Raw genomic sequence first — 12,145 nt, 5'->3', positions numbered from 1 at the left:
CCTTCACAAGCACATCAGAGTGAAAGGGTCCACGGCGTAACACACCCGAGGCACAGGAGGTCACAGCACGCGAGTTAACATTCATAACAGTGTAAATATTCAGATATATCCCTGAACGAAATTGAATATTCATAGCCTAAGCCCCCTTTGTTTAGGTTTTCAGATAGAGAAAGGCATTCCTTTGCTTGGGAAAATAATCACATAATGCTCAGAGAGAGAAAAACATATTATTTTTTCAATAAGATTTGGCAGCACTATGTGAAGCATGTAAAACAACTCTCTGTACCTCTGTTGATAATGGAAAGCTGCAATACAAACACTCTGAAATAATTTGTTTTGTTCAAGTCTAGGACCGAGTGGTATGAATGGAGGCATCTTTGATGTTGAAAACAGGATGATTCATGGACGCGTCAATTCTAATCAAAAACAGAATCTCTGGGCATCTAATCTTGATCAAATGTCTTTCTCTTGCCCCCTCAGTTCTGGTTGTCTTAGAGTATATTTAAAAAGACAACGAATACAATGATAACATGAAACGTGAATGCGTGTGTGAATAGCTGGTGTTTTATAAATGCACCATTTATGTGAAAAGTCTTGTACCTTGCGGAGATGTTGCTGTAGTGCATGTAAGCAGCCACCACCACCCCTGTACGACCCCGATTGCCCTGCGCGAGAAAGAGAGAGAGAGAGGCGGGAGAGAGAACGGAGAGTGAGGGAATTATTCATTGCACTTTGTAAAAGCTTGTTAAGCAAACGAAATTCATTATTAATGTTATTATCATAAAAATGTCCCTGCAACCCAGCTTGAATACGTAAGCGTCCTCTCCAGGAAAAGGAGTTAAAACACATTAGAATAAAAGGTACGTTCCCATTTATATTACTTCCAAATGTAATGTCTTAAATCTAATGTCCCCAGTTAAAATATGATTATTTTGGGGGTTGTGGCCTGAAAAGGTTGAGGACCACCGTAGTGAACAGTGCTCATATACCTTGTTGTTGAGCACCACCACATGGCGAGGGTCAGAGTTGAGCCAGGTGTCCACGGCCTTACACATGCTGCAGATCTTATCCAGCGCTGGTGCATGATGGTCCGGCCAGCCAAACTCCAGAACCTGACAGGGATTCATGGATTAAAGGAATGTTTTCATTTACTTCTTTCTATCATTTTAGTGATTTTAACGATTTTGACTTGCATGCGTGCCCCCAGGTTGGGGGCACGCATGCAAGTGGCTAATTACGGTATGTATTTTTAGACACAATAAACCCATTCCCAAGATGCACCACAATCTTTCATGGGCAGATGTGACTTATGGGGGATGGTATAATTGCTGGCTTATTGTGTCTAAAAAGACATATTTAGCCACTTGTACGCATGCCCCCACCCACTGAAATCAAAATACTAAAATTGCTAAAACAATAGAAAGCAGTAAATGAAAACATCATCTTGTCTTTTCTATAATTACAATCTAAAATATGAACCCTTGTTGTAAAACACCAAAGTTGTCCTTTAACGCAAAACTAAAATCACAAACTCACAACAAAAATGTTTGTATGACCAAGTCCTAGTGTGCGATTTGGGAAACAGTGTGAAAGGAGATCGCACTTTCTTTTAACCCTCGTGAAGACTGGGAGGCAGCCTTCATGGCTGAATTGCAGAGGAGGTAAAGAAAGCATGTACTGTAGTGCCTACATACACTAGGCACCAAGGCAGGAAGGCCATGTAATGAAGGCCATGGCCGCCGTTGCCGCTCAGTTTGGCCTTGTGCCCCTCAAACCAATGGCATGACCTGAGGCCACAGTGGCCTTAATGCCCCAGCTGACTGTAGCACTTTCTCCTCCGTTTCTTTCTTGTCAATAAGCAGACAGTAGACACGGGTTTCTCTTTCTTGTCATGTAGACACCAGTGTCTTTTGTTGAGATTCTGAAATCTTAACTCCCCTGAGTCCCCATCTTTAAACCAATCCAGTGACTTTGATTGGTGCAGTGCTGAGCGTGGATCAGATTGTAAATACCATCATTTATCTATTTCACTCATCCCTAACCCTTAAATTCAACAAATTCTTTCAATGGACTAAAATCTTGTTTCATTTGATGGCCTTCCTGCCCTGGCATTTGGCCTTTGTGCCCTCAAAAAATGGACAACACCAAAGGCCAAGTGGCCTTGCCCCTAAAATGATGAAATTCCAGGCCTGCTAGGCACTACATACTGCATTCACGTGTACACATTTCCCCAAATATTTCAAATATCCAAACCAGAAATAATGAAGTTCAAGTATCAGGGGTTTGGCTACCTTGTGGTTTAGCTTGAAGATGTCACTCCTTCGCTCGCTCAGGTTGAGCATCTGTAAACAGAGAACACATCAAAATACCATTAGACGTGTTTCAACAACAAAGCACTTCTGAGCTGTCACCTCCTAGAACACTTTTATACTTTGATTCAGTTAGATACATTTTTCTTTTGAAAATAGCAGATGTACAAGCTCAGAATGATTCAGATGAGCTATTTTCTCTAAGTTTTTAAAAATGTTTAAAGCCTATTCCCAAAATAGGGATAGATTAATATTAATCGTTCATTTTATTAGATTATCGAGTTTCTTTTTTAGATAATCAATTAAATCGATTTGTTTGATTAACCATTGCACCCTCACAGGCAGGTTATACAGTGTGCTCGAACCCATAGATATGTGTACTGTATAGACGGGTTTCTGGTCCACGTTACACTGATAAAACTAGATGCGTGCGCAGGGTTCGGTACCAAAATTAGCCAATGAACCAGCGCTCCCCAAAACAACAGGTTTGGGGATTGGACGGAATTGATTACATGATACAGTCAGCTGTGCATTTAGTCTCAATGTTTGTAAACAAGAAACCCGTCTATATACTGTACGTACAGTTTGTATAAATACTGTATGTGTATACAGTGGTGGAAAGTAACTAAGTAGATTTACTTAAGTACTATGCTTAAGTACAATTTCCAATACTTGTACTTCTACTCCACAATACTATATCTTGGATCCAAATATTGTAATTTTACTCCACTACATTTGAACACTTACTAAAGTAGTTACTTTGTAGTTTTGATTATTATTACAAAACATATTAACCACTTCAGCCCTATATACATTTCAGCCATTTGAAAATAGACGATCTACAAGCTCACAATGCGTCGCTTGTAGATCTGCCATATTCAAAAGATTTCTATACATTTGAAAAAACGTCTGGTACTTGGTACTTTATTCCTAATTTCTGCAGGTTCTGCAGAGCATTTCTCTCACCAGGTAATGTTCGCCGTGTTTGGAGCGCAGCATGGAGGCCACCTCCTTGAGGTTGGCGGCGTAGCTGCGCTCGTCCGTGGCGGCGGGGAAGGAGACGGAGATGATCCTCTCTGTGATGTACACCAGGTCCACCTCATAGCTCTCCTCCATGGCCGGGACCACGATCTGACCCCTGGGGACAGCACACGCCACAACCTCTAAAGCTCTGCCATATTCATCACTGTCTCCGCATCCTCTATGTACTGAATTTTGTCTGCAGGGTGACTACTACCCTGTAAAAGACTCAGTGTCCTTATAACTCTGAGAGTGCATTTGTACTGTACACCCTCAGTGTTAAAACTATACATTTTACTGTGTAGCAATGCTATGTTTGGGAATGTGATTTGGATATTATAAGCAGATATTCGTCATTTTGAACTGATGTGGGTTTCAGTTTGCAGAAGTGCATGGACTTGCTAATCACCTAAGTGGAGGGAGTCCATGCCTTTGTGAATAATGAATCAATAAGTCAGAATACTCTTTTTCTTTACTCAAATATGCAAAGCTTTTCTTCACTGTTCACACACTCAATCCTCTTCTTCTCTGCTATTAGTACCCTTCCCCACTACACAGATACTCTTCCTCACTAGTCAAATACTCCATAGCCTTCTCCAATACTTTTTTCCTCAACTTAAGGACAGGAAACCAAAATAGGTAAGGAGTTTGCATTGTTTGTGTGATAGGGGAGCATAGTACAAGATTTGTAATATTCTACTGCCTGACTGCCTGTCACGAATAGCGATGGCATATAGATAGCATTCATAAGTAGTTTGGACATTGTATTTGGACCCCGCATTCGGACAACTGTAATTGGACACTTCAAAGGGGTGGACAGTCTGGACACTGTTTGTTAGATAACGTAATTGTGTGCATTACAGTACGTAATTGTACGGAATCTTACTGCGACAGCTTTGGTCTCGTCTCTACAACACTCTCGAGTCTCGACCTCGTGGATCCCTGCAACACACGCACACACGTGCACGCGACACACACGCACGCACACGCACACGCACACACACACACACACACACACACACACACACACACACACACACACACACACACACACACACGCACACACACACACACGCACATAAGCAATCTCCATCTGGTAATGATGAGAAGGCCTCCACACATTATTAAATTACAATCTGACATTGGGTATAAGAAAACGGATCATGAAGCTAAAACTTTAAGTGTTTTTGGGTAGGAGAGAGACAGACAGAGACAAGCAGAGAGAGAGAGAGAGAGAGAGAGAGAGAGAGAGGGAGAGAGAGAGAGAAGAGAGTAAAGGAGAGAGGGGGGGGGGGGGAGTAAGACAGAAGAGCTGTTTGAAGAAACCTTATATCTGTAAGAAAACCGATTATGGAAACAAACCAAATGTTTTCTTGAGAATGTCTTTAAGGGATGGAGAGACAGAGAGAGAGACAGAGACAGAGAGAGAGAGAAACACAGCAATATACAGCACTGTAAAGAAGTCAAGCGAAAAGAGAGACACAGTGACAGAGTCAGGGGAACACAAGAGAAAAGATCAGTGTGTTCCAAGACAAAATAATTAACAGATGCCGTCATGAAACCGACAACTGCACCAATTAGCTTGTCTCCTATCTAGCTATTTTACTGGGGAAGCGTCCGGGGTTTGGCTGCGTTTGCTGCATCAGGTCTGCGGTGTTATAAACGTTACCAAAACATAGAGTAGCGCTGTTGCACAATCACTGCCTCACACAGGCGCAAATGTTTTCATTGTTATTTGTTTTGACAAAAAAGGTGTGATCTATTCTACTCTGCTCCGTTTCTGTTTGCCTAGCGTTGCGCAGTAAAACCCTCAGTGTCGAGAAGGAACAAATTGTCACTGTCGGGCAGAAACCTCGTATCTCCCAAGTTTCAAAAATAGTATGTTCTTTCGTAAATGAAAGCCCTACTTCATCATAAAAGAATGTTGCACAGAAGTAGTGAAAATACAAGCACACAAAAAAATAAAAAAAATACAAGCACACAACGCCTCGTGTGCTTGTAGATCGGCTATTTTCACTAGTTTAAATCATTTTTAAATTAATAAATACAAAACAAACGGTTTTGGACATACAAGGTTTCCACCCGACAACAACGAAATGTTAACCAAATGGACTTTTTGTACTCTCTCAGAGTTTAACTTAACACGGGGGATTTCACTGTGTGTATATATCGCCACAATCTGGACGGTCAGTAAGCCGTTACAAAAAGAGGACACCGTCCAAGAATGACAGCCAGGCAATCATGCCTCAAGATTATCTTCATGATAGCACCCCCCCAACACCCCCCCCCCCTTTTGCATTCTCCGGTTTCTTTTTCCCACAGCATCATTAAGCGGCAGCACTTGGCGCTGGTCAAGTGGAGAGCCATGGGCGATGGGGTCGACTGTGGGCGACAACTGGGAGAGTTGAGAAGAGGTCCAAGAATGAACAAACACGGGGCGGCGAGGTTAAGACCAACGCTCCCCTGAGCCCCTCCGTGTTGCTGTAGCCTCGCTGAGATGAGGCTAGAAAATCCTCCGGAGCCGACAAAACGGGAACCATAAATTCACCGTGATTTGACAGGAACCAGATGCCGAGTGTCTGCAAACCGAAACAGGCTGTTTCACATAGGGGGTTCCGGGGGGGCGGGTAGGGGGTTGTCACACGAGGTTCTGGGGACGGGGTGGGGGGTTGTCACATGGGGTTTTCGGGGAGGGGGCGCGTGGAGGAGGAGGAGGGTGTCGCGTGGTTGTTGTACAGCAACTTGACAGATCACAAGAACAAGCTGTCGGCTTGCAGATGTACTGTACGCGGCTGGATTAACGGAACACAACATTGGTACTGGGTGTAATGTAGCGGCGCATTAATGGAAAGCACACACATCGTGTGCACACATGCCGAATATGCATGCACACACACAAGCAAAGACCACACCACCACCCCCCCCCCCCCCCCCCACACACACACACACAAACATTACCAATGAGTTTAGAATGAATTTGTTTACATACAGTACGACTGGCAAAATCCATCCAATCAACTTTTTCATAGATTAAGGTGCCATCGCTTAATTTCATCTTCATCGTTGCTTGACGATGTTAAAATAACCCAATCCATCCATTTTTTTTCAAGGCAGAACTAGCACCATTTTTGGACTTCCTGCGATGGGCGTGGCTTACCTTGACGAACAGGTACCTGGCGCTCCGCCTCCAAGAAGTACGCAGGGAGTAAAAACGTCTACGGATGGAGGCAGCCAGAGTCATGCTGCCCTCCCTTCTTCTTATAGCAATCCAAATCTTTAAGTCTATTATAGTCTCCAAAAAATCCAAAAAAAGAAATGTCCCCTTTATGTGTTTAACGTGAATGGAAGCAGTCTGAGGGTGTGGCAGCAGAACCCTCAAACATAATAATAATAAGGAAACCCGGTTCGATCCGTACAGAGGGAGAGATGTCACAACTGCATGCTTCGATCCAGAGTAACCGGAGAGGATGTGATGAGTCATAAACGGACACACACACCTCCCTCTCTCTTGTCTTCTTGTCTTCCTTCTCCTCCTCTCCGTAGTGTATCCCTGCATCTCCCTCTCCGCTGGTTTATTTATTTTCTCTCTTTAGTTGCTAACCTCCTTCCCCAGTGACCCGCCCATTCTGTGTGTTTCCTTCAACCCCTCCTCCTCTTCCAGCCGTGTTATCTCTCCTTATTGTATCTCTCGCCCGTGTTTACTTCTCTCCCATCTCCCTGCTTCATGCGTCTCTCCCGGCATTTGTGCACGTCTGAAGGCACAAGCGTGCGCCGCATTTGCGTTGTGTGCGTGCTCTGCTCGAAGTCTCTCTAATAGGTCTTGTGGCTGTTTAAGACGTTGTCACAAAAATTGCGATGGAACAAATCACAGTCAACCGGCATCACCGTCATGTCCCCCTCGACATGCAGATCTCGGTTTTATTTTTTTACCTCTAATTTATTTCCTCTCCTACTATCTTCTAAGATAAGCTTTTATTGATCCTGTTGGGGAAATTCGGGTGCCAAAGACAGTATAGCAGTTAAAAACACATTACAGGGCAAGGAGAAAAGTACTGCATGATGGAGAAACTTCACAGTCAAGGCAACACCATCTACTCCACTCATCTCTCTTCTTCTCTCCAAATCCATCCTCGGTTCCTTTGAAAGCATCATATTCCGCATGCAGACACAGGGAGGAACCTTTTTCAACATACACACACGCGCGCAAACACGCACGCACGCACACACACACACACACACACTCACACACTCACACACATGGTCGCGCGCGCACACGCACAATAAAGCCAAGTATAATTCTCGAATATTCGTGCCAGTCCTCAAAACGTGTTAGTCGAAAGAATACTGTATAGACAAAACAAAAAAAGCCTATTTTATTAGTATTATTTCTTAGTTTACATACAAAGATGTAAACAAATACACATGCTCCTATGTGTTTATTATTGTAATAATTATTATCATTAGCTCATGAAAATCAGTTGATAGCATTATAGGCTGCGATGGTGAATGATGTTGTTCATATTTTGTTGTCGATCGGCTGAGCCGATCAACATTCTGAAGAATTATCATAACGTCAATGTCGGGCAGAAACCTTGAATCCCCAAGTTTCAAATGTGTTCATTGTTTCGCAAAGCAAAGCCCTGCTTCATCATACAAGGCCGTCGCACAAAAGTAGTGAAAACAGCAGATCTAAAAGCACACAACGCCTCGCGGTGCGAGGCGTTGTGTGCTTGTAGATCGGCTGTTTTCACTAGTTTAAACCATTTTTAAAATGATAAATGCAAAACAAACAGTTTTGGACATACAAGGTTTTCACCTGACAACGACGATAAGTGACGATTATGCACAAAATTCCTTTGAATAAAAAAAAGTATATAGCCTATACATAACATAAAAAGAAAATCATGGGAGAGGTCAAATATTCAAATATTCGAAACAGTACAACATCATCATGCACATTCCTAGTACAGGTCAGCCCAGTACGTCTTCTCAACACAACAGTGTGTTGACATCATGTGTTGTCAGTAGGGTTGCCACCTTCAATGTGGAGAAATGATAAGGTATACCTGCAGTATACCTCGGGGGAAGTCTGACTTATAAAGAATTGAGAGATTCCACGCTGCAAAGTCTGCTCGGACATATACACAGAAATCTACATTTATAGGGCAGGTAGCAGGCAGGGGTGTCGCACCACATTTTTGGGCCCTGGGTACAAGGATTCACTCCCATTTTGTGCTTTAACTATTGAAATAAATCGTGAAAATGTGTGCAAGTCTTTGAATATTTCAAATCCTTCTAAGGTTTTTTGCAAAAACCTATGTTTCTGTCAGTGGTGTTCAAACCTTTTCATGTGACGGACCCCCAAAACGATATGTATTTGGCCACGGACTCCCATCTTAAAATATTTAGTTCCAGGGACCCCCCACAGTAGCAACATTTGAGTTACAAATGTTTGCTTAAAAAATACATATATTCAAAGATTTGCACACATTTTCACAACTTATCAAAAATAGCAGATCTACAAGCTTGTAGATCTGCTATTTTTCAATAGTTAAAGTATAAAATAATTAAGACCGCTCCACCTTGGGCCCTAGTAACTCAGTCCCACTCCCCCCCCCCCCCCCCCCTCCCCCATTGTGACACCCCTGGTAGCAAGCAAGCATTGACATCTATTTGCTAATAAGTACAGCCAGGTAGGAAATCTAATGGATAAGAACATGAATGTCCCATACCGTGTCAGGGTCGGGAGAAGCATGGGGTACGTAGACCCACGACCATACTACTCGGGTCTTCTTCTGTGTCCACGCATCAAGATCAAGAATCAAGAGGGGTTTATTTGTCACTCATACAGGTACAAGCAGCGAAATGTTGTTATTCGTGTACGTTTCGGGTAGTGTTGCTCTTCAGCATGCTGTTTAACAGGCCCAGCATGCGCGATACGCAACAGAAAACATTTGTCCAACATACTTAATTTGCTTTATTTTTCATTCCCATTGATGCTATCAAGCCAAGTGTTTGATTCTGCCTGCGTTTTTCTTTTTCTTTCTTTTTTTTTTTGCACGCATGCGTTCTCGCTTTCAGTTGTGGACGTGGTGGATTATCGGGGCCCGGGTAGACTTTTCTAAAATGCCGTCCGTAACTGGGTGCAAACCTGTGACGGTACAGGGCAGGCACAGACAGGAATTTGGCACAACTAGGAGAAAAAGGGCACAGGAGGTCGAACCTGGGCCCTATACGACAGATTAACTGGCCTGTGTTTTATTTTGTTTGTTAGTTTTTGTTAAATTCAGTGTTGATGTTCATGTGTGTGTGACAAACATGTGCATTGGGACGTTTGTGAAAATACAGAACAAATCTCGTCCTGTATGGGTTCAAAACCGGACAGGTATTTAATGGTTGATTTTTACAGGGCGATTGCTTATTTTACAGGGACAGGTGGCAACCCTAGATTGTGTTGTTGATGTCAATATGTGTGTATGGTATTTACATATTGTGCAGAAAAGGCACAGGAATGTGTGATGTTCCGAAACAGATTGTGTGTTGTAAATGTGACACCTTTAACAGAGAGCCGTCCATGGAGCTGACCTCGACAAGTCCCCACACGACCACACTCAATGACCATGGTGCTTTGGATGGATTCTACTGCAGTGGTTCTCAAAGTGGGGGTCCAGGGACCCTCAGGTTTCCTTGAGCGGGTTCCAAATGGACCCTTACAGGTCTGTAACCCTCGAGAGTTACTGTGTGGGGGTCCTTGAAATCGGAAAGTTTGAGAACCACCGTTCTATTCTAACAGAATAAACACTCCACAATCACCTCCCCTGCCAGTCCATGCACGCACACTCGCACGCACGCACACACACACACACACACCCACACACCCACACAAACACTCAGGCACACACGCACACACACACACACACACACACACACACACACACACACACACACACACACACACACACACACACACACACACACACACACACACACACACACACACACACACACACACACACACGCTCATAGGAATGAAAACAGAGAAACACACACACACACACACACGTTTGTATTACTATACTTTGCTACTTTTTACCTGGTCTTGGCCGCCCGCCCTGTGTCTTAGGTGTCTGTGATGCCTTGAGAGCTTGTAGATCAGCTATTCTTGGTGCGCGAGCCTGCACGCAACCAAGCATGAATCAGGCATAACTATACAACCTGAATGCTTTGCTACTGTAATTGTAAGCCTTTTTTTTGCCATAAAACAACCTCTCGTTGTTTTCTAGGCCTCATCTTGCCAAGAATTTCCAAAATTCCACTCTACTTGTGGGGACATTCGGACCCTCACAAGTATAGTAATACAAGCACGCACACATACAGACGTTCACATGCACATACGCAGCAGGCATGCGCTCACAAAATGTGCAATCAATGCAAAGGAAAGCCCTGTGCTAATAATAAAATGTCAGTATGACTAGTGGCATGCTCTTGATAGCACAGACCTAAAGGAATGCTGTCATGGATTCGACCAATGAGCATCCATCCGTTTCTTTGAAACAGGAAACAGAGGGAACGGGATTTGATGCAGTAACAGAAGTAGGGTGAGGAAATTGAAATGGTTTACATCTCCAAAGTTGGCCCGTTCCTTGAACCCATGAGGTCATGGGTTCAAGTTCAGGTACTCTTCCTAAAACTCTTCCGAACTCTCTAACTATCCTATAGCTACAGCCTTTTACATTTTCTTTTTTGCTATACACAGTACATGATGAGCTATTTCATTTGCACAGACAGTCAACGGGAATCAAAGGTCACGCACATCCACACACCCTTTAAAGGCAGGTGCTGAACGCAAAAGAAACAAAAGCATAGACTTGCACACTGTGTAGTCCCTCCGGTGACTTTATTGTTGCATCCACCCAAAAGCACACTGCTCTTCTTCAGACCGTATAGGATGGCACCTCTGTTGTGCCAGTCAGCCTGAAGAAGAGCACTGTGTTCGAGTCACTTTCAGTGGCTGCCACAATAAAGTAACTGAAGGGCGCTGCAGTGTGCAAACTCATCTATGCCTTTGCACAGACAGACAGTCAAACAATTTATTCTTAAAGATAACTTGTCTGCGGCGAGGCTCTGCAAGAGACTAGCCGCCTATATGACAGGGTCTGTGTGTGTGTGTCTGTGTGTGTCTGTCCGGAGCTTATCTTGCAATCTGCTGGACCGAACAGCGCCATTTTTTTGTAAATGACCACATAATAGCTCTGATACATAGTGTTAGGAGTTCTCCTAACACGCTATGTGACTCTTCTGGCATTTGTTTCATTTGGCAGGTAGCGCAGTAGTCTCTCGACTTTTCTTTCGAAAGAATAAAAAATAAAAACAAAGTTGGTTTTAATGTTGAAAGTCTACTCTCCTTGGTGGGAAGACTCTGAGCCCCCCACCTTCTGTGAAAAATAAACTTTTTGTCCAGAAAAGCAAATGATATGAAACAAATGCCAGAAGAGTCACATAGCGTTAAGGACAACTCCTAACGCTATGGACCAGACCATACACAGAAGTACATCCACAAATTTTGTTTGTATTGTATGTATCATACCTTTTGAAATATACTTAACTATTATGGTTTAAAATGGCCCAAATTCATGGCCCAAATTCAGTCATGACAAATTAGTATGACTCCAAATTTGGCCACGGTCTACATCTATGACATGGAGACGACTGACGTCATAGACTGGTCGCACAAAGTCTAAGATTCGCATTGGAGCCAAGTCCGAGATCCGCGTTGACTCTGAGCCACGCCATTTCTATGCGGATCCCTGAGATCC

At 43.4% G+C, this 12,145-nt stretch overlaps 1 protein-coding gene across 1 annotated transcript in view; it reads right to left on the bottom strand.

Annotated features, from left to right (window-relative positions):
- Positions 1-12,145, bottom strand: part of LOC308280147 (tensin-1-like) — a gene marked incomplete at both ends in the record, with an annotated part of 185,650 nt that overhangs the window by 70,481 nt on the left and 103,024 nt on the right. Inside the window, 5 exon segments of the mRNA XM_080720408.1 lie at positions 601-665; positions 990-1,112; positions 2,292-2,342; positions 3,276-3,447; positions 4,216-4,271. Of these exon segments, the coding sequence (XP_080576534.1) occupies positions 601-665; positions 990-1,112; positions 2,292-2,342; positions 3,276-3,447; positions 4,216-4,271 (467 nt within the window).

The sequence above is a fragment of the Nannobrachium achirus genome (assembly GCF_963921795.1).
Source record: "Nannobrachium achirus genome assembly, chromosome: 24".
Classification (NCBI taxonomy): Eukaryota; Metazoa; Chordata; class Actinopteri; order Myctophiformes; family Myctophidae; genus Nannobrachium; species Nannobrachium achirus.
This window is presented reverse-complemented; position numbering and strand designations above follow the sequence as displayed.